The sequence below is a fragment of the Anomaloglossus baeobatrachus genome, chromosome 4 (genome assembly GCF_048569485.1).
Source record: "Anomaloglossus baeobatrachus isolate aAnoBae1 chromosome 4, aAnoBae1.hap1, whole genome shotgun sequence".
Lineage (NCBI taxonomy): Eukaryota > Metazoa > Chordata > Amphibia > Anura > Aromobatidae > Anomaloglossus > Anomaloglossus baeobatrachus.
Window position 1 is genome coordinate 576,339,132 of NC_134356.1, and position 27,773 is coordinate 576,366,904.

The following is a 27,773-nucleotide window of genomic DNA, read 5'->3' on the forward strand; positions in this document are numbered from 1 at the left end:
GTCAAACATGCGAAATGCGTGTCAGTGCTGGAGGTTGTTATAGCTAAGGAGTAATGGGTAGGTGCTTCATTCTGTCTCGGCATATGGCATGATATATTTATAAGACCGCGATCCGTATTTATAGCCAAAACCAGGAGTAGGTAAAAGAAACAAGTGATGTCCATGTTTTTAATTATACTTTTTCCTCCGATTTTTCCACTCCTAGTTTTGGCTACAAATACTGAACATGGCCTAATACTGCTAGTTTTCTTTAGGCTATCCTTACCCCTAGAGCATTGAATCACTTTGTGACTGTGCAATACCTTTTTCTACAATAGTGCCCCGCTGTACTCATGTTGTGACCCCCTCTACCTCCTCCTTTTCTGTCCATCTCAGTCTCCTCGTGTATAGTTTAATTGTAAAGATTTGAGTACAATTTGAACCTTTTAGATGCATCTTTAGACTTTGTTTTTCTGTAGGATTACATCCACCCTATATATTACAGGCCATGGTGTGGCTCATGGCCTCTAATTGACATTTATGGTATTTTATATTGGGCTCGGTTTATGTTGATTGCAATGCCTTTAATATGAACATGCACTGTAATGTAAAACAATTATTGATCATGATTTTACCTCCTAGTTTTTATAACTCCTTTTTGACAGTCGATGTGATCATGGAGATTAAAGAAAATATAAGCTGGATATGGAAAATATAATGGGTGCTGAAGGTTTATTCCCATTCTATAAAGTGATGGTATATCACAGGGCTGTGCTAATATTTTAATGATTACAAAGCTTAGAGACTAGTATAGTCTTGTGATATAATAGGGCTGCCGTGTTGGGACTTATTCACCGGTTTCAGGCGTTTTTTTTTTTCCCCTCCATCTCCCCCTCCCCCCCGTCCCAGAGGAAAGGTAGGAGGGGATGCAGCCCTGCACCAGTGGCCTCTTTATTCTCTGGATTGAGTCTGAAATTGGTCTCCTGCACCAATCATGAAGTTATGGCATATCCTAGCGGTAAACCATCACTTTATAAGGTGGGAACAACCCTTTTAAATCTGTACTTAGCTTTATGTAGTAGAACATTGCTAGAGCACCATGATGGTTGCGGGTGAGCATCATCAGAGTTAATGGGACGGGCCTTACCAGGTTGATTTTAGAAATGCTAAATATTGCTTTATAGTGCTTAATACTAGAAGTCCCAGGAATTTTGAGCTCCATAGGGTTCCAATGGTAGAAATGTTAAATGACCCCTCTCTGGGACTTCTAGTGTTAAAGGAAATCTATTGCCAGGTTTTTGCCATCTCATCTGAGAGTAGCATAATGTAGGGGCAGAGTCCCTGCTTCTAGTGATATGTCACTTACTTGGCTGCTTAGTGTAATTTTGATAAAATCACTGATTAATCAGCAGTAGATTATCATTACTGGACTACTTGGCGTGTTGCAGGTAGTCCAGTATATTCATGAGCTCTGTATAACTGCTAGATCTGCAGCAGAGAAAACACTTATTTTATCAAAATGACAGCACGTTTCTATCCCTGGTGGTAAAGGGCAGAGGACAGGTTGTTGGCCTCTCAGGTGTTCAGGAGGTTTAGTAGAGACTAATAGTAGGGATGCTCGACTACCTCAAATATTTGGCTATGCAAATATTTGATGCACAATGTAAGTCTATGGGAAGCCTGAATAGTTCCGAATTGTTGTTATTCGGGTTTCCCATAGACTTACATTGCACATTGAATATTCGTGAATAGCGGTGACCTATTCAGCAAATATTCGCGAAGCCGAATATTTGAGGTATTCGATCATTCCTAATTAATAGTTATGAGTGAGCACTAAAATCCTCGAGTGCTCTTTCCTCGATATGAGCAGTTAGGATGCTCAGAGGAGCTCGGCTCGACTAAGGAGTATAATGAAAGTGAATTGAGTAGTTTGACTCCAGCTATACAGCCAGCGATAGAGCATTTGTGGGGTAGAGTTTTATTATTACACACAGCAGCCAAACACTTGTTTTACCCCAGGAGCTGTTCAGAGACTGCAAGCGACTCACTGGGGCACTGGCTCCCAACATTCACGGAAATGAGGCGGAGCTTTGTGTGTGATCATTCACGAATGATGTAGCCGAGCACTCGTGATACTCAGCTGAGTGTACCCAAGCACCCGATGCTCAATTGAGTATAGACGTGCCAAGTGCGCTCACTCGTTGTTAGACATTAAGCATAGTGGTAAGTGAGCACCGCTGTGCTCTGTACTCATAAGCAGCAGTTGGACGCTCAGCTGGTTGCAAGTGAGCATCTGAGTATAATGGAAGTCAATGGGGAATTTGAGCATTTTTCTGGGAAATCTTGAAAAATGCTGGTCTCCTGTTGACTTCCGTTATACTCTGTACAGGAGTTGAGCCCGTCCTTGTGTCAAACTACTCCTTGCGAGTACAAAGCACCCAAGCATGGTCGTGCTCGGTCACCATTGATTAAGAAAGGTGTTACACATCTAGATGTCAGGATGTCTGTGTGGGTGTAGAGTATTTTTTTACTTGTGCATGAAAAATGTGTAATGTGAATTCTACCTTAATTGGCCTGTTTTGTATTGGAGATCTGGGTCTTCCCCACCCCCTCCCCGGAAACCTCACTCCATTTCTTCATGGGTTGTGAATGCTGTTGCAGCGCCCTGTTTATATATCCTGTCCACCGCCATTAACTTGAGACCGGCAGCAGCTATAGGCATGGAACTGGTGTCTAGGTAAAGTAAAGTAAAAAAAAAAGTGAATTGTAAAGTTACAGGGCATCATAAATTCAATACGAATCGGCATATAGCATACAGAAATGCTATGATATACCCCCCCCCCCCCCCCCAAAAACATTGAATGCTGGTCACGCATATGGCGCTCATTTAACTTTGATGCTCAACGTGCCACCGTCGCTGCAATGCATATCTGGACAGCATACTGTATCTTGCTGCACGTTGTGCAATATGGTAGGTGACACGTTTGCACAAGCATCTGTGATACGTTGTCGTAGGTCCTGCAATGTTGGTGGAGGGGTCGCATACACATGCTGTGTAATGTGACCTTACAGAAAGAAGTCCAATGGGGTCAGGTCAGGTGAGCGTGGAGGACACTCCACACAGCCACTACCCAATGACTTGTAGGAAGGTCTCCATGAAGTATCTCTTCATGTCCGCAGCCTTGTGAGTTTTACACGTTCTAATTATAGCATTTCTGTATGCAAGGTGTCGATTTGTATTGAATCGATGATGCCCTACAACTTTGTAATTCACCTTTTTTTTTTTCCCCTCTCTCGTGCCGTTTTTTTTTTTTTTTTAGATAAAAATGCTAACTCTGTTTGTTTTCCACTGGGTGGTGCTATAGGAGGTTTCATTGTGTAGTGCATGGCTACTTTTACTATACCTAGACACCACGTCTATGCCTATAGCTGCCGCCGTTCTCAAGTTAATGGCGGTGGACAGGATATGGGTGGACACACTGTATGTACAGGCATGGCCCTGTTTCTAGAGCGGTGGAGGGGTGGACCTAGAAACCTTCATAAAGGGGCTCTCTTATTTCAAAAACAATGCAACCCCCTTCTACAGACCATGTGATTATGAAGATATGCAATGCTTTGACCTAGGCGCTAGACAGGGGAGGCTTTATATCTTTAGAAAAAGGCAGCCATGTTTTTTGACCCTGAATAACCCCTTCAAGGCTAAATTGAAATGATTTGCAGGTTTGTTTTTTTTGACCTCCCAATAGGAGCAGCCACGTGTGTTGAAAATGGCAGATTAAATAAAAATTATTTTATTTATTTATATTACTTGTATGTGCCCACAGGGTTTTGTGAGGTTTGTGCATGTTTTCCTATTCAAATTACAGAGCACATATCTCGTTTGTCTGTGGAAACAAACCCGTCGGGGCCAATTCATGAAGACTGTTAGAAGAAATGCCATTCTCAATCATGGGGCGTGGTGGGGTGAGATTTGCCAAATAACAGCAGGCACACGCCACTTAGTGATCTCCGCACACCTCCGTGGCGTGCGCCAGAAATGCTAATCTAGTAACATTACTGGTGAGAGCTCAGTAACTTGTGATGAAATGACGGGCATAAGAAATGGCAAATATCGCAGCTTAGCGTTGCAAAAAAAATTTGCAATGTTACATTTTTACACTAGAAACCTGATGTAAACACGGATGAATTGGCCCCTATATGTTTGTGCCACACCAAAAACGTGCAAAAAAAACAAACAAAAGCAGGTCTTTGCACAAAAGAAAAAAAACAAAAACTTGTACTTTTATATGCAGGTTTCAGTGCAGACTTCTACTAGAGGATAAAAAGGCACTAAAATCCCCATTGCAACTATATAACGTAAAGAGGAGTCATATGGAGCGGGCACCAGCATCTGATGGCAGCGAGTGCCGCAAGAAATGGGCACTGCTGTTTAACTATTAGGTTTGGTCTGAGATTAAAACAAAATGAGTTTATACTATGCTGTAAAAGTAATGGTACCGGTACACCAACTTATGCTCCCGCTCATTTCTTTAGTTCTGCTGTGATGTCTTAGGCTATGTGCCCATGGGAGAACGTACCTGTGGATTTTGCTGCGGAAAACCTGCGGATTTTCTAGATTTTCCAGATAAATCTGCAGGTTTACGCAAGTACAGACATGCCCCATCTTATCCTATGGGATTTTGGGAGTGCTGTATCAATGCTACGGTATGTGCGGCTGTGGAATATGCTGCGGATGTCCCACAGCTGCATGTAACGACACATGTCCATTATTTATGCGGAAATATCTGCCTTTCTTCTATGGAGATACAGGGCGGGAAATCCGCACTGTTTCCGCAGGTTTACCGCAACAATTCCGCAGAAATGTATAGCTGCGCATTCCGAGGAGCTGCTTAGTGAACCTGCAGAAGAGTCTGCCCGCAGATGCGATCTCCCGTGGGCACATGGCCTCATACTTTGTACAAACAGTGGCATAGCCCCCTTTTGAGTCAGGCATTTTGTTTAGCTTCCCATAGGCCGGTATCTGTACATGGGCCCTGGTCCTGCTCTGTTCCCATCTACTTATGTTTTATCTGTTAAATGGCCACAGTGTGAAAATGCTTATATGCTACTTATGCATTGGCTCATCTATTTATTTTTTTTAACCACTTAAAAGCCACAGCAGTCATTGGTATGTATGTGGTTCATTTTGAGGGGGGTGCAGTTATTTGCACATCACCACTCCCTTCCCTGTGACACAGGGTTCCTGGCTGCAGGCTGTTTGCTATGGCAGGTGGGGGGCCTTCTGAAGGTCCCATGTCACCACCATCTTTGTACTTCTTTTCAGCTCTAGTGGTATCCTGTGGAATTAACATAAATGTCTGACATGGCAATAACCCTTTAAGGCTGGGACTCAGCTGCAATCATTGCATTTTTGCAGTTGTGGTAGATCCTAGTGTAATATCACCGGACTATACAGTGTGGAAAATAAGTATTTGACACACTGCCAATTTTGCAAGTTTTTCTACCTACAAAGACTGCAGAGGTCTGTAATTTTTATCATAAGTAAATTTCAACTGTGATGGCATCCCCCAAAAAATCTCACCAAAAATGACATTGTATGATTAAATAATTTGCTTTTTATTTCATAAAAATAAGTATTTCTAATTCATACAATCGAAAAACAAGTTAATATTTGGTACACAAACCTTTGAAGTTAGAAGTCACACGGTTTCTGTAGTTCTTGATTATGTTTGCACACACTGCAGCAGGGATTTTGGACCACGCCTCCATACAGATCTTCTCCACATCTTTCAGGTTTTGGCGCCGTCACAGGGCAACATTGAGTTTCAGCTCCCTTGAAAAATGTTCTATTGAGTTCAGGTCTGGAGACTGGCTAGGCCATTCCAGGACCTTGTAATGCTTCTTCTTAGTTGCCTGGCTGTGTGTTTCAGGTCATTGTCATGCTGGAAGACCCAGCCACGACTCATCTTCAATCCTCTTACTGAGGGAAGGAGGTTGTTAGCAAAAAAATCTTGCAATACATGACTCCATCCATCCTCCCTTCAATACGGTGCAGTCGTCCTATCTCCTTTGCAGAAAAAGTCCTCCAAAGTATGAGATTTCCACTCTCATCCTTCACAGTTGGGACAATGCTTTTGAAGTTCTACTCACCTCGGCGAGTGGAGTTGATATAAAAAAAGTTATATTTTTTTTGTCTTCTCTGACCACATGATCTCTCATGCCTCCTCTGGATCGTCCAAATGGTCATTGGCAAACTTCAAACTGGCGTGGACATGTGCTGGTGTGAGCATGGGGATCTTGCATGCCCTGCAGGATTTTAATACATGTCGGCAAACTTTGTTAAGGGTGATCTTTGAGACTGTGATTCCAGCTTTCTTTGGGTTATTGACTAGGACCTGCTATGTAGTTCTGGGCTGAATCCTAACCTTTCTCAGAATCCTCCTTAACCCACAAGATCTTGCATGGGGCCCCAGACCGACTAAGGCTATGTGTCCACGTTGCTTTTTACCTGCTTTTTACCTGCTTTTTTGCTGCTTTTTCAACTGCAGCGTTTAATGGCAAAATAGATGTGCTCTGCTTTTCAAGCAAAGTCTATGGGAATTTGGGTTTCTTGTGCCCACTATGCAGTTCAAACTGCAGCCTTTTTGTTGCAGAACTTTGGACAAAAACTCAGCTTTGCAGTGAAAAACCCAAATGGCAAAAACAATTGACATGTCAATTGTTTTTGCCATTTGCGTTTTGAACTGCAAAGCAGAGTTTTTGACCAAATTTCTGCTAGAAAAAGGCTGCAGTTTGAACTGCATAGTGGGCACAAGAAACCCAAATTCCCATAGACTTTGCTTGAAAAGCAGAGCACATCTATTTTGCCATTAAACGCTGCAGTTGAAAAAGCAGCAAAAAAGCAGGCAAAAAGCAACGTGGACACATAGCCTAAGGCTAGTTTCACACTCGCGTTGGGCGAAATCCGCTGGGTCCGTTGCTGCGTTGTTTTGACGCATCCATTAATTTTGTGGTGTCAACGGATGGAACAGATTCGTTATTTCACAGTAATCCGTTAGATGATTCCTGTGAAATAACGGACCGTTGCATCCGTTTGGTGTCCGTTAGGCGTCCGTCTAACGCAGCGGTGGGGAACCTCCGGCCCGCGGGCCGTATGCGGCCCGCGACGACTTTTTCTACGGCCCCCGGGCTCATTCCCGGGGACTGCAGTGCTGGGTCGGCAGCTGCATCTTACTGGCTGCTGGCCCTTTAAAACCCCACACAGCGCGTTCAATGCTGAACGCTGCATTTCCTTTACCTGAAAGACTACGTCCCCACGCTGGCACTGCCTACGTGAGAACGTACTTTGTAGGTGGGGTCGGCGTGAGGGGCGCTAAAATCAAAAGGAGAAGATTGACAGCCAATCATCCCCCAGGTCTTACTGTGCCGGGCAGCGCTCTGTGCCCAGCGGCGGCGGCTCCCTGTGCCCGGTGGCTACCTGTGCCCGGCGGTGGCTGCTCCTCCCTGTGCCCGGCGGCTCCCTGTGCCCAGCGGCGAAGGCAGCGGCTGCTGCTCTCTCTGCCCGGCGGCAGAGCTCTCCGTGCCCGCAGCCACCTCCAGCGCTCAATGATCCCAGCCTCCCCCAGTTCTCTAACTACCTCCAAGCTCATCCAGGTCTGCCTGTGCCCCCAGCGCTCTGTACCTCCAGTGCTCTGTGCCCCCCAGTCTCCCCAGTGATCTGTGCCCCCCCCCAATGTTCTGTGCCTCCCCCCGTCTCCCCAGTGATCTGTCCCCCCCCAGTCTCCCCAGTGATCTGTGCCCCCTCAGTCTCCCCAGTGATCTATGCCCCCCTAGTGATCTGTGCCCCCCCAGTCTCCCCAGTGATCTGTGCCCCCCCAGTCTCCCCAGTGATCTGTGCCCCCCCAGTCTCCCCAGTGATCTGTGCCCCCCCAGTGATCTGTGCCCCCCCAGTCTCCCCAGTGATCTGTGCCCCCCCAGTCTCCCCAGTGATCTGTGCCCCCCCAGTCTCCCCAGTGATCTGTGCCCCCCCCAGTCTCCCCAGTGATCTGTGCCCCCCCAGTCTCCCCAGTGATCTGTGCCCCCCCAGTCTCCCCAGTGATCTGTGCCCCCCCAGTCTCCCCAGTGATCTATCTCCCCAGTGATCTGTGCCCCCCCCAGTCTCACCAGTGATCTGTGCCCCCCCAGTCTCCCCAGTGATCTGTGCCCCCCCCAGTCTCCCCAGTGATCTGTGCCCCCCCTGTCTCCCCAGTGATCTGTGCCCCCCCTGTCTCCCCAGTGATCTGTGCCCCCCCAGTCTCCCCAGTGATCTGTGCCCCCCCAGTCTCCCCAGTGATCTCTGTGCCCCGAGCCTCTCCCATCCTTCTCTGTGCCATCTGTGCACCCAGCGTCCCCCTGATTTGTCTGTGCCTCCAGCCTCTCCCATCATTCTCTGTGCCCCCAGGGCTGTCTGTGTCCCTCCGGCATCCCCCAGGGCTGTTTGCCCCCGGCTATTTATATAACCCCAGCAATGTTTGTGCCCCCCAGCTATGTCTGTGTAACCCAGTGATGTGTATATACCCCCAGTGAAGTCTGTGCCGCCCAGTGATGTATGTATCCCCAGTGACGTCTATGCCCTGCTGCTTCCCTAGTGATGTATATTCCTCCCAGCCCTCCCTAGCAATGTTTATGCCCCCCCAGCTATGTTTGTGCTCCCCATCAATGATTTATGTATCCCCCAGTGATGTATGTACCCCCCAGTGATGTCTATGCCCCCAGCCTCCCCAGTGATCTATTTTCCTCCCAACCCTCCCCTGTGATGTATATACAGCAGTCCCAGCCAACTCAAACCTGGAAAAGGAGTTGTGAAAAGCAAAAAGATCAATATCACCTAATATTATAGCTGCACCAAAGAGTACAAGCTCCAGCCGCAACAGTGAGTTAATTGTTTGACCAAATATATTAGGGTAATTTTCAAGTTGATAATTTTGTGCGGCCCCCGAAGGTTGGTAGAAATTTCTAAATGGCCCCCGGCAGAAAAAAGGTTCCCCACCCCTGGTCTAACGGAATGCGTCGGCTGTTTTTTTTTTTTTCTTTTCATTTTTTTCATTCTGGGCATGCTCAGTAGAAATTAGCGGAATCCAGCAGCGGATTCCGTTGTAAAGCACTTTGCAACGGAATCCGCTACCATAGGGAGCCATTATAAATTTTAACGGAAGCAAAGGAATCCGCTGCTCGGCGTCATTTTGATGCAAGCTATTAATGTTACATTGTTGGCACAATCCATCATCAATGCAAGTCTATGGGATTCCGCTGTTTCCCAAGACAGCGGATTGCGCCAAAAAAAAAAAATAAATAACGCAAGTGTGAAAGTACCCTAAGATTGACAGTCATTTTGTCTTTCTTCCATTTTTTAGTAATTGCACCAACAGTTGTTGCCTTCTCACCAAGCTGCTTGCCTATTGTCCTGTAGCCCATCCCAGTTTGTGCATCTCTATAATTTTGTCCCTTGTGTCTTTAGACAGCTCTTTGGTCTTGGCCATGGTAAAAAGGTTGGAGTGTGATTGCTTGAGTGTGTGGACAGGTGTCTTTTATACAGGTAACTGGTTCAAACAGGAGCAGTTAATACAGGTAATGAGTGCACAGTAGGAGCTTCTTAAAGAAAAAAATAAGAAGTCTATAAGAGCCAGAATTCTTGCTGGTTTGTAAGTGATCAAATACTTATTTCATGCAATAAAATGCAAGTGAATTATTTAAAGATCATACAATGGGATTTTCTGGATTTTTTTGTGGGATTCTGTCTGTCACAGGTGAAGTGTACCTACAATAAAAATTACAAACCTCTTCATTTTTTGTAGGTGGGAAAACTTGCAAAATCAGCAGTGTATCAAATACTTATTTACCTCTCTGTACGTTTCAAATCATTAGTCCAAGGCAAGTCCACTCTTATAGACAGACGTTACACCCTAAGCACATACACAGGGAGACACCTGTCAATGAAGGAGATCAGAGAAGGGAGAGGTTAAAGCAACTAGGGACTTGTATTGCACTAGTCATTCGATACATATACAGTGCCAGAGTTTGAGTCCAAGTATATTCAGGCTTCAAACTGCCCCCCCATCTAGATTGATTGACAAGCTCTTTTCACTGCTTCTGAAGTCTGCACATGCTCAGTAGAAGCCACATCCTTTATAGCAGCCGGTATAATGGCCCGTTTTCTAGCAGAGCTTTCAACATATATTAATAATTTCTAACAATCTGTTTGTGTTAACATTTTATTTATGGCAGAACATGGTAGAGTTGCTCAGAGTTCAGGAAGGTATTGGTTGTCAATCAAAGTACGGGACGAAGTGAAACTAAATATACGGTGGCTCAGTGGTTAGCACTGCAGTCTTGCAGCGCTGGGGTCCTGGGTTCAAATCCCACCAAGGACAACATCTGCAAGGAGTTTGTATGTTCTCCCCGTGTTTGCAAGGGTTTCCGGTTTCCTCGCACACTCCAAAGACATACCGATAGGGAATTTAGATTGTGAGGGACAGTTTTGCCAATGTATGTAAAGCGATGTGGAATTAACAACGTTATGTAAATGAATGTTATATTATAATATTGATGCGCATGAGCCTGCAGACCCAGCCCCTTAATGTTCTTTACATAATATACAAACATTTTTTTAAGGGGATCTGTCAGGTCCACTAACCATTGGAAAAGAAACCATTCTACATATATACTGATGGCAGCATTAGGGTATGTGCGCACGTTGCTTTTTACCTGCTTTTTACCTGCTTTTTTGCTGCTTTTTCTTCTGCGCTGTTTAATGCCAAAATGGATGTGTTCTTCTATTCAAGCAAAGTCTATGGGAATTTGGGTTTCTTGTTCACACTATGTTGTTCAAAATGCTGCCTTTTTGTGGCAGAACTTTGGTCAAAAACTCAGCTTTGCAGTGCAAAACCCAAATGGCAAAAACAATTGACATGTTGCTTCTTTGAAAAGCTGAGTTTTTGACCAAAGTTCTGCCTCAAAAAGGCAGCATTTTGAACAACATAGTGTGAACAAGAAACCCAAATTCCCATAGACTTTGATTGAATAGAAGAACACATCCATTTTGGCATTAAACGGCGCAGAAGAAAAAGCAGCAAAAAAGCAGGTAAAAAGCAGGTAAAAAGCAACGTGCGCACATACCCTTACAATACAGCTTTCGAAGTTCCAATCTAATGTTACTGTGTTTGATAAAATCTCTTTTATTCTCTGGCTTGTCCTCTTTTATTCTCCAGCTTGTCCTCTTTTATTCTCCAGCTTCTCCTCTTTTATTCTCTGGCTTGTCCTCTTTTATTCTCCAGCTTGTCCTCTTTTATTCTCCAGCTTCTCCTCTTTTATTCTCTGGCTTGTCCTCTTTTATTCTCCAGCTTGTCCTCTTTTATTCTCCAGCTTCTCCTCTTTTATTCTCTGGCTTGTCCTCTTTTATTCTCCAGCTTGTCCTCTTTTATTCTCCAGCTTCTCCTCTTTTATTCTCTGGCTTGTCCTCTTTTATTCTCCAGCTTGTCCTCTTTTATTCTCCGGACTACTCCTCTAATTATGCTTCTTTGCTGTGATTGACAACTTCCATACAATCTACTTCTTGGTAGACTGCCATAAATCTTGTGCTTTTGTACAATATTCTGGTGGTCCTACCATTAAATGGGACACGACTGACCTCTTTTATGCAATCCATGGCTTCTGGTAATCTTCTCATGATGGAGATTGGTTGGAAGATGTCAAGGCCTGGGGGGCACAATAAGAGGATTGGTGTGAGGACTCGTCTGGGGGAAGCGACGCCCCACCAGACTAGTCCTGGCTCATACAACATATGTGACCAGCTGCAGAGTAAGGCTATGTGCGCACGTTGCGTACAGTCACTGCAGAATTTTCTGCAGCGATCTGAAGAGCACATGTGCACTTCAAATCGCTGCAGAAAATGTCCGTAGTGAAAAAAAAAAAGCTGATTCCATGCGCTCTGCCTGCAGCTCCAGCCATAGACAGAGCAGGGGCTGCCGGCAAAGCGCACGGAAGAAGTGACATGTCACTTCTTAGAACGCGCGCTTCTGGCAGCAGCCGAAGCGCTGCGCTCTAAAACGCCACGTGCGCATGGCCCCTGCACAATCTCCATAGACTGCAGGGGACGCAGGACGCATGCAGTTACGCTGCGCTACAAAGCGCAGCGTAACTGCATGTAATTACGCAACGTGCGCACATAGCCTAAAATTGCTTTTATGAAACAGAAATGTTATTTTGGAACTTCAGAGGCTTTAAAGTGGGGCTGCAGGATTAGGCTGAGATCACATGTCCAATAATCATCCTTTAGGCCATGTGCACACTAGAAATTGACTTTTTCTTAAGGAAAATCCGGACCCTCTGAAAGAATCCCGCACCAGTGGTAAAAAAATGCACCAAAGCCGCAACGAAATCCACATGTGGTTTTGCCTGCGGAAAAGAAGTGACATGCCATTAATTTTGCAGCGGAAATTCCGCGGGTAAATCCGCAGGTATAAAAAAAAAATGCAGTGTGCGCACAGCATTTTTTGTTATACCCATAGGTTTTGCTGGGGAATGACTGCAGAAATGTTAGACACAATTTCTGCAGTAAATCCGCGGCGTGCGCACATAGTTTTGCAAAAACAACTTTTTTGTCCGTTGTTATAAAATTAATGTTTGCCGGATCTGTTTTTTCTTTGTTTTTACATTGGAGTCTATGGAGAACGGATCTGTTAACTAATTGCTATTTAGCCATTGATTTTTCTTTCATTTGTAATAGATCTGTTTTATTCTTACAGAATCAGTTTCAAATGGAAGATAACTAGCAATCCGTTACCGGATCTATAGACTCCCATGTTAAAAAAAACGGATCAGCAGACATCAGTTATTTAACAACAGACAAAAAAGTTGTGTTTGCAGAACTTTTTTTCCCAACAGAAATCCATTCTAATGGATGATTACTGGACAGATGATCTCAGGGTAACATTGGGGACGTCACAGACAAGCTATTATATCGCAGTGTAATACAGGTGGAAAGGGTGACATTACAACCCCCAGGGTACTGTGACTGCAACAAGCAAGTCCATCATGATCAATGCCGCTCTATTCAATGTTACACAGCTGGAGATAGCCTTAGGCTGCACTTAGGGGTGCTTCACACACAGCGAGATCGCTGCTGAGTCACGTTTTTTGTGACGCAGCAGTGACCTCATTAGCGATCTCGCTGTGTGTGACACTGAGCAGCGATCTGGCCCCTGCTGTGAGATCGCTGCTCGTTACACACAGCCCTGGTTCGTTTTTTTATTTTTGCTCTTCCGCTGTGACGCACACATCGCTGTGTATGACAGCGAGAGAGCGACGAAATGAAGCGAGCAGAGAGCAGGAGCCAGCATCTGGCAGCTGCGGTAAGCTGTAACCAAGTTGGTTACCCGATATTTACCTTCGTTACCAGCCTCCGCCGCTCTCACGCTGCCTGTGCTGCCGGCTCCTGCTCTCTGCACATGTAGCTGCAGTACACATTGGGTTAATTAACCCGATGTGTACTGTAGCTAGGAGAACAGGGAGCCAGCGCTAAGCAGTGTGCGCGGCTCCCTGCTCTCTGCACATGTAGCTGCAGTACACATTGGGTTAATTAACCCGATGTGTACTGTAGCTAGGAGAACAGGGAGCCAGCGCTAAGCAGTGTGCGCGGCTCCCTGCTCTCTGCACATGTAGCTGCAGTACACATTGTGTAATTAACCCGATGTGTACTGTAGCTAGGAGAACAGGGAGCCAGCACTAAGCAGTGTGCGCGGCTCCCTGCTCTCTGCACATGTAGCGACGCTATGATCGCTGCTGCGTCGCTGTGTTTGACAGCTAAGCAGCGATCATAACAGCGACATACAAGGTCGCTGTTGCGTCACAGAAAATGGTGACGTAACAGCGACGTCGCTGTCGCTCTGTGTGAACCCAGCATTAGTCTGGTCTTCGGCACTCCCCATTAGAATGAATGGAGCTGCTGGGATTATGATTGACCATGGCTCCATTCATATAGGAAAGACCCCCGATCTTGGGATTGGTGGGTGTTCCAGACATTGCAAAGTTGTTCGCTATTCCATTGGATAAAGGCCCCGTCACACACAGAGATAAATCTTTGGCAGATCTGTGGTTGCAGTAAAATCATGGACATATTGTTCCATTTGTACACAGCCACAAACCTGTCACTGATTGTCCACAATTTCACTGCAACCACAGATCTGCCGCAGATTTATCTGTGTGTGACAGGGCCTTTAGGGATAACTTCCAAACTTGAGGAAACCCCCCTTTATGGTTCTGATTGTGTAGGACATTAGCAGGGAATGGTTGTTCTAGTGATCTGTCTCCCTTCTACTGATCAGTGATCACTTGTCATATTGCATTGAGACATATTGTGATTGTAAATATCACTTTGTGTGAAATCTTCTAGTTTTAGGTCAGAATTCAAAGCCTTTGTTCATCTCAGTTGCTGGATCTGGTGCAATGACATCCCTGTCTTTCGTTACACATGAATCCGTGGCTTTGACTTGCATCTGAACAGACTTTACTAGAGAAGCAAACTGCTGTCAAATTTAGGAAAAGTCTTTGAACTTCGCTCTCAGGAAAGGGCTGAGTCATCCTGACCCTGGTTTTGATTAGTGACATCCCGGTGGGTGTAGGAGCTCCTCTGTGCAGGATTGGTTAGTGAGGAGGAGGAAGTAGACAAGTGCGGATCCTCCCTCGTCCTGACACACCTGGAGCCTTCTGAGGAGCACACAATCTGGGGCCAGTCTCCTCTCTGCTCACAATGTCCTTCATCTCTGTAGACCCAGACTCTGATTTTCCCATCCAGAATTTGCCGTATGGGATTTTCTCCACAGAAGATGAGGTTGGTACAGTTACTTATGGTCTATAACTGTTTTTGCAGACTTTCAGAACTTTACTGCGGCCATACATGAAACTGGAGATTTATGTTTGATTGCTTTAGTTATTCAGGTAAGTTAGGAAATTCTATTTGCATTTTTCCTATTTGTCTTCATCAACCCAAGAAATCAAAGGTTGCGAAATTGAAGCCCCGAGGAATGACAATGCCGTAGACTGGCCGTGGAACCTTTTAGGTTAGGTGCACGTAGAGTATTTGCAGTGGAATTTTCTGCACCAAAAAAACAGATTTTAGGCAGAAAAAACTTTACGTGCAATAGACGTGTATTTTCGCTAAGTTTTTACTTTTATGTGAATGAATGAAAAACGCTGAAAGTATTGACATGATGCAGATCAGAAAAAATTATCTGGTTCAAATCCGCAAGGTAAAAATAAGGCCAGTTTCACATATCCGACTTTTCACCGTTTTGGCCGATGCGGCGCACGCCAGTACAGTGTATACAGTACAATGGCAGCGCAACAAACGCCGGTCACATGCTGTCATGTGACCGGAGCATGTGACCCGGAAGTTGCGCCGCTGCCACTGTACTGTATCATACTGTACTGGTGTGCACCGCATCCACCAAACCGGTGAAAAGCCGGATATGTGAAACTAGCCTAAGCTACATGTGCATGAGTACAGAAATCTCATTCATTTTGCTGGTACTGAACAGTGAAGCTAAGGGCTTGTTCACATGTTGCGTTATTGGCACATTTTTCAAGGTTAGGCTATGTTCACACGCAGCATCTTTTTGTCAGTGCATCTTGAGTGCATCTCAAATGCACCACGGCAAAAAACGCACTGTGTTTTTACCGTGTTTTGCCCAATGCGTATTTAAGTCAAATCTATTGACTGGAGGTCGGAAAAACGCAGAAATAATTAACATGCTGCATCTTCAAAAACGCAGCCAACAAAAGATGCCCAGTGTAGACATTAAAGTCTCATAGACTTTGCTGGGAGAAGGAAATGCATGCATTTAGGTGCATCTTTGTCACCTCAAAAATGCAGCAAAACATGCCCTGTGTGAACTTCGCCTTAGAGAAGTGTGTGCAGAGGTTTATAGTATGGGACCAGATGTGGAGCAGCTGCTGCAGAGACCACAATTTCCTCCATCTTGCTCCCTCAAAGGGATTCTACTGTACACGTAAGATATAATCAGCTGATATGGACGATTTTGATAAAATCATGACCATCATCTGGAACTTTTACAAAAAACTGTTGAGAACTCTTGGGTTGGGTTTTGCAGCTCTTGTTGGCTGAAAATATCAAGTTTGGTGCGATTGTGAGAATTTAGCTGATAATTTCCCACTTTGGGTGAGCACGCTCTGTTTTTATTTAGACTGTCTTCTGGGTCTGGCATCTTGGTCTAAGGCTGGATTCACACGATGCTATGGCATTTGATGAGAGTGCATCGGATGTGATATGCTAATGACCCTGTGCTGCCAGCGTGAGAGGAGTGTCATGTGACTGTGGCTTGATCCTGCGATTGGATCACAGCTGCAGAGGAGAAGGAGGGATTAATATCCCCATCTCTTCCATTGTCAGCTGATGCGATTATTGCACTGCACTCAGATGTCATCCGAGTACAGTCCGATGTTTCACTCGCACCCATATACTTGTATGGGTGCGAGTGACATGGTTCTCGCTGATAATCGCAGCATGCTGCTACTTTTCTCTCATCCAGAATCTGGATGAGAAAAAAGCTGACCATCTGCACTCCCTCATTGAATAACATCTAAGTGCAATGCGCGATTTTCTCGCATTGCACTTGGCTGAATTTTATGCTTATGTGTGCGTATACCCTAATACAAAGAAAGGGATGGACAATTCATTGGCCACATATGAGTCGACATTTGGCAGCTCCAATTAGAAAAGACCACAATCCGTTATGGTTCATTTACTCTAGTTTGTATTAAAGCTTGCTCCCGATTATCTTCCTATCCAATGAATGAGCAAAATGCTTGTTCTTCAGGTGATGTGATCATTTATGCCACCATTAAAATCCTCGTTCTCAGCCGCACATGTCCCCATGTAAGCCAGAAATAGGCTGCCGATAACCTGATTCTGCATAGTGACAGAACAATAGATTTCTCCATCATTAGGTCCCCATCAGTGTTTGTTGGCCTATGTGAACAAACCGGTAAGATCAGCATGTCAAACTGCACCATTAGAATGTTCGAAGTGCGTCTTTAAATTAGTTTTTATTACTTATCTATAAAAAGATATTTTTTTTTCTTGTTGGTTTGAATATTTTGATTAAGCGAGAAATCTATGTAAATCAGACTTATGTTAAAAATGTGTTTTCTGATCCGTGTTTATTTTGTGTTTCATTTTCTGTAAGCAACATAGAAAATTTTCAACCTACCTTTTTTTTAGTTAAAGACCACTAGAGGGCACCCAAATACCGATAATATCAGCGGAAAGCATCTCTATGCAGTGTGCATGAGTGCTGGTGATCAACCCAGGAGAATATGGCATATTTACAACCCCTGAACCTGCCGTGTGTAATATATATATATATATATATATATATATATATATATATATATATATATATATATATATATATATATATATATATATATATATATATATATATATTACAGTAAAGACCAAAAGTTTGGACACATCTCATTCAAAGAGTTTTCTTTATTTTCAGGACTCTGAAAATTGTAGATTCACATCGAAGGCATCAAAACTATGAATGAAAACATATGGAATGAAATACTTAAAAAAATTGTGAAACAACTGTAAATGTGTCTTATATTCTAGGTTCTTCAAAGTAGCCATTTTTTGCTTTCATTGCTACTTTGCATATTCTTGGCATTCTCTTGATGAGCTTCAAGAGGTAGTCACCGGAAATGGTTTTCGAACAGTCTTGAAGGAGTTCCCAGAGATGCTTAGCACTTGTTGGCCCTTTTGCCTTCACTCTGCGGTCCAGCTCACCCCAAACCATCTCGATTGGGTTCAGGTTTGGTGACTGTGGAGGCCAGGTCATCTGGCGTAGCACCCATCACTCTCTTTCTTAGTCAAATAGCCCTTACCCAGCCTGGAGGTGTGTTTGGGGTCCTTGTCCTGTTGAAAAATAAATGATGGTCCAACTAAATGCAAACCGGATGGAATAGCATGCCACTGCAAGATGCTGTGGTAGCCATGCTGGTTCTGTATGCCTTCAATTTTTAATAAATCCCCCAACAGTGTCCCCAGCAAAGCACCCCCACACCATCACACCTCCTCCTCCATGCTTCATGGTGGGAACTAGACATGTAGAGTCCATCCGTTCACCTTTTCTTCAAAGACACAGTGGTTGGATCCAAAGTTCTCAAATTTGGACTCATCAGACCAAAGCACAGATTTCCACTGGTCTAATGTCCATTCCTTGTGTTCTTTAGCCCAAACAAGTCTCTTCTGCTTGTTGCCTGTCCTTAGCAGTGGTTTCCTAGCAGCTATTTTACTATGAAGGCCTGCTGCACAAAGTCTCCTCTCAGTTGTTATAGAGATGAGAAAAGTGTGTCCAAACTTTTGGTCTGTACTGTGTGTCTGTGTGTGTGTGTGTGTTTGTTTGTGTGTGTGTGTGTGTGTGTGTATTATAATTATGAGTGAGCACTGTAAGAAGGTAAAGTAGACTGCCATCATCTTCAGACTAGGAACAGTTAAAAGTAATTTCCACCGTCTGTGATGTGATTGCATTTCTTCGTTGTTAACAATTGCCATATTTTATCGTTTTGTTGGAATATAGTCCAACAGAGAAACTGACATCTTGCTAGAAAAAAAAATTGTTCTGACTTGCATTTCATTCCTCAGCTGAATTCACATATGGCCTCCAGAATATTTAACAAAACCATGGATGGAAATTGGAGGAACAGATTCCACTGTTTAGCAGGGTCCATTGCCAGAAGTGCAGGCGTCGGTGTGTTGGACTGAATATGTTTCATGCAATGTTTTGATCAAGTACCTGGATCTCAATGAACAAACAGCTTGATGGCAACTGATGTTTTTTTGCATTAGCATTATCACTTAAAGTCTTAAAGCTAAAAAAAACAAAACAAAAACTGAACCTGTTGCCGTGTGTGTATGTAGACCCAGCCTCCTACACTGGATATACCACTGATCCCCAGAGATCAATACCAGTCAGAGGCTTTTCCCACCTAGTCCAAGGATTTCTACCTTTCCGAACCTCACCAATCCATGGGTCCCTAATCGAGATGAGTGTCCAAGGTCCGGTTCCAGTCACCCTGAACAAAACTCTTTAAAAAAAAAAAAAAAAAAAGTCTGGCCGGACTCTCCGAGCCCAAACATCCACTAGTCCCCAAGTCTCCTGAGTGAATTAAAGAGGACTTGTCACTTGCCATAAATTTGTCATACATTTTTAACTGGTGTCAATTCCAATTTTCTTCTTATTCCGGTATTCTTTTTTTTTTAGAGTTGAGCGGATCGGCTATAATCCGGGTCTGACGGATTCGGATCGGGTTGACGCCGAAGTCCGGATCCGATCCGGAATCCGCGGCTATGTAAATCAATGGGGAGAGAGAGGGGAGAGAGAGGGGGAAAAAAAAAAAAAGAAAACACGGATCCGGATCGTGCACCCCGGATCCCGGGTACTGGTCTGACTCGGATCAGAGCCTCGAACCGTGTGGATCCGGATTTTTCAGATCCGGGTCCGCTCAACACTATTCTTTTTCTTTTGTTTCTTTTCCTCTCCATTCTTGATCACTTTTTTCCATGTATGCAACTCTAGTCTTGATGGTCATCTGGGTGTGGTTATCAATAATACTCTCATAGAAGAGAGCTGAAGGCCATGCCCACTTGGCTGACAAGACTGGATTCACATACAAGAAGGGGCCATTTCTCAGGAAAGGAGAGGAGAAAAAAATGCCAGATTCGGGGAACAGGAAGTAAAAAAAATATAAAAATACATATTTATGGTGATAGATCCTCTTTAAGCAGTGGTTTAACCGCTCCTCCATTCACGTCTACAGTGTGACTATGTCCGTCAGTCCTATAGAAGCTAGTGCAGGGGATGTTCTTTACATTTGCTTGAAAAGCTTTGTTTGAAAAATTGAGGGGGGAATATTTTAACATATACCAATGTTCACACTGTCAAAATTACAGACGCCAGATAAATTCCCTGACAGATCCCTTTATAAGTCAGCGGGGTCCATCGTGTAATGTTAGTGTCCACTCCACATTGCATCTCACAGCGAGTCTTCTATGAAACCTCACATACTTGTGGATTATGTTAGCGCTTGGGCTGCGACCGCACTTTGCGTTGCTACTTGCAGTTCTAAACGCACGTTTTGTGCTTAATTGATTTGACCAAAGTTGCCTTTTCCAGAAATTTAGCGCTGAAAACGCATGCGTATTTACCGCGTTTTTGATGCATTTTCAGCGCTTTTTACCTGCTTTTCCACCTGCGTTTTGACAAATGCGTTTTGTAAATCAAGACACTGCTAAATAAAGGTTAAACATTCAAATATATTGAAAAAAGATGAAAAAAAAGGATTAAATACATAAGTGCAGAAATTAAAAAGAAAATAGAAATATATAATGGAATTATAGCGGTAATATAGTATGTATTAGAAAAATAGCACTAAATTTAACTTTTTTTTAATGTAATTGTCGGATTATGTGTGTGTGTGTAAAGGGACATATGAAATCATTAATTTAATGTGCAAAAAGCATGCGTTTTGTAAGTTGAAAACGCATGTTTTCTGCACAGAAAAAGCAGGTAAAACGCAGGAATTTGTAGGAAACTTGGTTTTTGCCATTTCTCATTGACTCCAATGTTCGCAAAATGTACTGAAAATGGAAAAACAATTGACATGCTGCTTCTTTGAACTCAGAGTTTTTGCCACAAAATATGCAAATTAAATGCAGCGTTTAGAAACGCAAAGTGCGGTCTAGAAATCCCAATTTTCCATAGACTTTCTGCGAAATCAAAACGCATGCCTTTTGGCATGAAAAAGGTGCTTCTCAAAACGCACCTAAAACGAAGGTGGAAACGCAAAGTGCGGTCGCAGCCTTAGAGTTATTCCCATCTTTATAGTTGGATATTGGCGGATAGCACTGTTAAAAATGACTTCTTTTTAGATTATTTGCAGATGTTCTTTAGATATTACCGCTTTTCTTTCCTTTTTTTTTTTTTTTTTTTTTTTTTTAACTGGTTGCCTAGGAGACCGACCACCTCTGCTGTCTATCTTGTGAGCACTGCACTGAAGCTGGCTGGTATTAGGTGGTTACAGCAATCTCCAGCGACCATAGACACCTTCAAAGTATTGTCTGCACGTACAATAGAAAAGCTCCGAGTCGACATCCAACGCAACAATTAGTTAAAAAAAAAAAAGTGTTAGAATTTCAAGAATGTCTATCTGAAAATGTTAATAAACTCTAAATTGCAAAATTACTTGTGAATGATGGAATGTCCCTGTGTTTTACTTTTGACTCACAGTTTTTTTCCTTTTCTTGGCAGCCAAGACATAGGATAGGAGTGGCTATCGGGGACCAAATCCTGGATTTAAGTGTCATCAGGCACCTTTTTAATGGCCCTTTCTTGTCAGGACAACAAAATGTATTTTTTGAGGTGTTGTATATTTGTATTATCTATCTATCTATCTAATGAGTACAGTTTGTATAAGTTACATAATTATCTAACTATGATAATTTAATGTTAACTACTTATTCATGCATTCCTTCTTTCATTCTATAGTATGATATGAACATTACTACAACTATTAATTGTCAGAACTCAGGCTTGAATGTTACTCTCTTGATGATAAAAGAGAATGGGGGAGCACATTAACATAATATGGTTTGATATAGTAATTAGACCAGGGCCACAGTACATGGCCATGCTACAGTGCACGGGTACACTACATTACATGGCTACAGTACAATACATGGCTACAGTACATGGTTATGGAACATGGCTGCAGTATAGTACATGTCTACGGTATATGGCTACTGTACAATGCATGGCTACTGTACAATATATGGCTACAGTACAATATATGGCTACAGTACATGGTTATGGAACATGGCTGCAGTACATGGCTGTAGTACAATACATGGCTACAGTAAAGTACATGACTACAGTGCATGGCTAGACTACAATACATAGCTACAGTACATGGCTACAGTACATGGATATGTAACATGGCTGCAGTAAAGTACATGGCTGTAGTACAATACATAGCTATAGTAAAGTACATGGCTGAAGTACAATACATAGTCACGTACATGGCTACAGTATAGACCCACTGGAAATCTTATTTCATGATACTAAAAAAAGATTGAAAACTGAACCACTAACGGTATAATGCTCATTAATGCAGGACTAAAATATACGATTATACATTACTGTTGTGCAGTCAGATGTGATAATATTGTATCTTAACACAGTGTAATATAATTGTGTCAAAACATTGCAAAGACTTAACTGGCAAGTTGTCCTCTGCCCTTAATATAGCTTATTGGGGATTAATTATTCTTTGTTGTATGTATACAGATATGAACAGAAACGCAATATTCACTGTGACCTGAAAATATATCCTTTGTACTGTTCTAAATGGCCATTGTTTTCTCGTAGACAACCCTCAATAGCTTTATGGCCCTTGGGCACAATGCATGGAGAGAGGCCCGACAAACCCTTCAACAGCTTCTATCAGTAACAGAGCCCACACTCCGAGACAGCAAGGAGCTGCGTGCCAGGTGAGCAGAGCCGTGCCCGGCTATTCTGTGTGGTTTTACTCTATATCTGTATATGACTCTCCTATCAATCACAGGGAGCGGTGTTTACCCAATGGTTAGGGTCACTCACCTCAATTATATATGTGACAGCTCTACCTCCCATCTCTCACTGCTGCCAATACAGCGTCTACCAGCAGTCATACTTTCATCTTCTGCCATTGTAAATTGCTTTACACATGTTGCCTAGTTTTTTATTTAACTGGTTGGGGGCTGCGTGGCTCCCAGACACATGTAAGGCTATGGGGTTTTTTTTTTGCAGCTGAAACCTGCTCTCTTGGCTGTAAAAACGCTGCTTTCAAAATGCCTGTTTTAAAATGTAGAATCGTTAGCGATGTCATTGCGTGTAAAGCGGCCTTTAGACTTTACCTGCGGTGCATGGTGGTGTGGCGTGACATCACGTGGTCATCATGTCAATTTCTCTTGCAGGCACACTGATTTTTATGTATGGATTTTCCCTATAGAACTGCATTAGATGCAGAAAATCCACAGGTAAAAAACAAGGATGCCTTTCAGGGGCAAAAATCCATAAAAAATGGACCTAAATATATCAAGAAATTTTTGTCAAAGCCAAATTCCAGGAAATATCAAAAACAAAGCAGCATTATTTAAAACATAACATACCAAAAAGGAGACAAAAATCTGTGAAAAACACAATAAAAACTGAAAAAAACCCTAATTTACATAATAGACCTCACCAAAAGCTCAATTTGTGAACATAGCCTAAGACTGCTTTCACACTACGTGTTTTTTTTTAACATGCGTCCTGAAAGTTTTTTTGCTGCAAAAGCTGATCCTGTTTTTCCAAAGAGAAACGCGTGTGTTATTTTACAGGATCCTGTCACTTGAAATTGTGGGCGGGAATTGGAGTCTTGTGATCAGGAGTGAGGGGAATCGAACGAGACAGAGACAGACAGAGAGAGGGAGACTACAGCACCCATCGTCACCGCACATACCGGCACTACCGCACCCATCATCACTGCACACATGCAGGCACTACTGCCCCTATCACCACCGCACACACCGGCACTACCGCCCCCATCATCAATCATCACCGCACACATGCAGGCACTACCTGAGTGACGTCACCGCTGATCGCGCAACTCACTTTAGTTGCTGCATGGAGCTCACAAAGAGCGGCGGTGTTCTACGGCCACTCCTGTCAGCTTCATGTAGCCGAGCTGGGTGCGTTTGTGGAACCTCGTGTGGATAACGCTGGACCTGGAGGGGTATTTGGAGATTTTAATAAAGTGGTGAAAGTTTTTTTTTTTTTTTTTTTTCTTCTTTCAAATAAAGGATTTTTTTCGGGTGTATGTGTTTTATTTACTTTCACTTACAGGTTAATCATTGGGGGTGTCTCATAGACTCCTGCCACGATTAACCTAGGACTTAGTGGCATCTATGGGCTGCTATTAACTCCTTATTACTTGGATTGCCACTGCACCAGGGCAATTCGGGATGAGCCGGGTAGAGTCCTGGGACTGTCGCGTCTAATGGATGTGGCAATTTCTGTCGGCTGCTGACTGATATTTTTAGGCTGGGGGCTCCCTATAACGTGGGGCTCCCCATCCTGAGAATACCTGCCTTCAGCCGTGTGACTTTACTTTGGCTGGTATCAAAATTGGGGGGGACCGAACGCCTTTTTTTTTTTTTTTTTTTTTTTTTAAATTTATTGTACTGCACGATATAGACACGCCCACCAGTGGCTGTGGAGAAAGAAAGAGAGAGAAAGAGATGGGGTTTTTTTTTCTACTGTTTATTTTTTTTTTTTTTTTGTCTTTTGTTTGGTATGTCATGTTTTGAAGAAAATTACATTGTTTTATTGATAAAACTCCTCATCCTCACATATTTGTCCCTATTAGTGCACCTGCGCTGTGCTGTATGGGAACATTGTTAAGGCCCCTTCACATTGCGTTTTGACCTACGTTCACTGGTCCCATCGGAGCATCCGTCCGAACCTCCCCGCAAAACAGGTTTTGGCCGCATGCACTGACGGGGCCATTGACTATAATGGAGCAGACTGCGTCACAGTGTGCTCTGTCTTGAACCATTTTCGGGTGTATACGCTTTCTGCAGGCGGACACCCGAACGTAGTCTGCTACAGGACCACTGAACGTAGGTAAAAACGCAATGTGAAAGCGGCCTCACTCTTAGGGCGGCTTTGCACACTACGACATCGCAGGTGCGATGTCGGTGGGGTCAAATCGAAAGTGACGCACATCCGGCGTCACTTGCGATGTCGTAGTGTGTAAATCCTAGATGATACGATGAACGACCGCAAAAGCGTCGTTATCGTATCATCGCTGCAGCCTCCGACATTTCCATAATGCCGGGGGAGCGACAGGTACGATGTAGTACCTCGTTCCTGCGGCCGCACACATCGCTGTGTGTGAAGCCGCAGGAGCGAGGAACTTCACCTACCTGCCTCCCGGCTGCAATGAGAAGGACTGAGGTGGGCGGGATGTTTACATCCTGCTCATCTCCGCCCCTCCACTTCAATTGGCCGCCTGCCGTGTGACGTCACTGTGACGCCGCACGACCCGCCCCCTAAGGAAGGAGGCGGGTCGCCGGCCAGAGGGACGTCGCACGGCAGGTATGTGCGTGTAAAGTTGCCGTAGCGATAATCGCTACGGCAGCTTTCACTATATATCGAACGTGCGACGGGGGCGGGACTATCGCTGCAGCATCGGTAACGCATTGTTACCGATGTTGCAACGTGCAAAGCCCGCCTTACTGTCCCACATACTATTGCACACCACTGTGCCTCTTGCATTGTAAAACACCCACCTTGTGCCCCCTAGATCACTGTTCTTATACCTCCCAACTTTGAAGGAGGAACAAATTTTGACCACGCCCCTAGCCACACTCATTTGTCAGTGAGGGACGTTCAGCAGATGTCCCGGACTATTCGTTCATTCACAGTCGGAGCAGCCAGAACTTTCTCATCTTTTTGTAGCTTCTCTATATGACATGTTGCTTTTTGTGTCTGTAGAGCCTTATTCACATATTGCATAAATCATGTGTTTTTTGTTTCTGCAAGTGCCTGCACCAAACTACGCAATAACATTTTTCTCTCATCTTTGCAGCTTTTCTGCATTTTTTTTATGCCTTTTCCCCCTTATTTGATGTGTTTTTGGTGCAGAATTGAAGCTGCGTTTTTAAGGGTTTTTTCATAGTACGGAAAAGCTTTGATTCTGCACTTAAAAAGTAATGGCAGTTTTTTTAAAAACATTTTTAAGCTTACATAAAATCCTCTAGAGATCAAATTGCACCCCAAAATCACAAAATTCAGCAGCATCTTTTCATGAAAGTACATCCCCTTTACTTAGACAGTTAAACACAGCAGTATTTCTGTAAAAAAAAAAAAAAAAAAAAGCCCTCCCAAAAAAACAGCAGACAAAACGGAACATTTACGCTACATGTGAACACCGCCTAAATGTCCAAGCAAAGTGGATGTGATTTCATGAAATCTCCCCCCCCGGTGCGTTTAGAGATTCTGCTGAACTGTGCTCTTTTAGTGCTTTTTTTTTTTTTTTACTCTGTAGGCTTTTATATACACGTCTGCTGAGCTGATCAGAAAACGTACTTTCTTCATCGTTCCTATGGGAGACCCAGACATTGGGGTGTATAGCTTCTGCCTCCGGAGGACACACAAAGTACTACACTAAAAAGTGTAGCTCCTCCCTCCGAGCATATACACCCCCTGGATAACCAAATATAGCCAGTTCAATGCTTTGTGTTCAGGAGGCACACATCCACACATGCATTCTCATCTGATTTTGATTTTTGGAAAGAGTTTGAAGAAAAGCGGGTCCAAGCCTGGACTCCCGGCATGTCCCTTCTCACCCCACTGTGTCGGCGGTGTTGTTAAGGTTGATTTCAGGGCTGGAGCCTTACATGCCGCGCTCCTTCACCATCCCTCGGGCTCTGGCTTGAAGTGGGAGCCAGCACGGTTCTCCCTGCCTTGCAGGAGACCGGTCTCCATCCGCAGCCCTTTCAGGATCCTGCCGGACGGAGCACTCATCCCTCAGGGACCTGGCCCTGCGTCTCACAAGCTAAGTATCTGAGACGTTATTATCCGGGGGTCCCTTGTACTTTATTGTTGGGGAGAGTGTGCTGTGTATGTATTCTGACATTTCCGGCCGGTTCTCTGGTTTTCAGCAGAGAACCGCGCCGATGGTGCCTGCGCGCCGGCCGCATCGTTAAATTTAGGCCCCGGCTTCGCCTGAGGCCTAGTTTCGTTTTCACTGCCCCTGCATGCCAATCATGCAGAGGGACAGTGCGGCTCCGCCCAGTGGCCGTTCGGCTCAGGAGAGGGACACTCCTCTCTGAGGAAATGTTTCCCTCCCCTGTATATCTCCTTGGCCCTCGGGATCCCGCTCTTAGAGTAGGCCCCGCCCCCTCTCCTCGCTCCGGCTTGGGCAGAAGCGCCATTTTATCAGCGTTCTTCTGTCAGCACAGCGATCGGTGATGGCTGCAGTATCTCTCTGGGGGTCCGGGCTGTGGGATCTGGAGGGCACAGAGAGGGGTTGGCAGAATGTAAGACGGTATGGCAAGCCACAACCTCTGGTTGTGGACCTGCTTATATTATATACTCTGCTTATATACTCTGCTGGGGGTCATTCTGACTCAGAGCCCCCACTTCAGCAGCATGTCTCACACGAGCAGCAAGGCTGCAAGGCTGTACTCAATATGCACTGCATGTAGGCTCCTACTGCCTGTACCGAGCACATAACCACATTGTGATGCCTGCTCTAACATGGTGGTGCCTCAGCCTGGAGTCTCATCCCCAGTCGTTCCTCCGGCTGCTCCGGCTCCGGTGGCTGAACCCCCGGCTTGGGCAGAATCCTTCTCTCCATGGGACAGCTGCTGAGCATGCATCAGCCCCCTTCTCAGGGCGTTTCTGCTGCTACGGCTCGCTCAGCAAAGCTCACAGAGGAGTCTCCATCTGGTCTCAGACCCCGTCCTCCTAAAAGGAGACGCAGGGTCCCCTCTCATTCCTCGTCCCGCGGCTCTGATTCACGAGCTGACTCGCAGGACGAGGAGGATGCCTTTACTGGGGGCTCAGACGCTACCTCCATGTACCCCATTGATCTGTCCGAAAGTGACGCAGATGCTAGTGATTTGATTGCGTCCATTAATTTTGTACTGG

At 44.4% G+C, this 27,773-nt stretch overlaps 1 protein-coding gene across 1 annotated transcript in view; it reads left to right on the top strand.

Moving 5' to 3' along the window:
• The first annotated feature begins 14,701 nt into the window (after nt 1-14,701).
• Nucleotides 14,702-27,773, top strand: part of FAH (fumarylacetoacetate hydrolase) — a 69,658-nt gene continuing 56,586 nt past the window's right edge. The window contains exons 1-3 of the mRNA XM_075342894.1: nt 14,702-14,845; nt 21,348-21,458; nt 22,464-22,585. Coding sequence (XP_075199009.1) covers nt 14,765-14,845; nt 21,348-21,458; nt 22,464-22,585 — 314 coding nt within the window. The 5' untranslated portion in view covers nt 14,702-14,764. The remainder of the gene's footprint in view (nt 14,846-21,347; nt 21,459-22,463; nt 22,586-27,773) is intronic.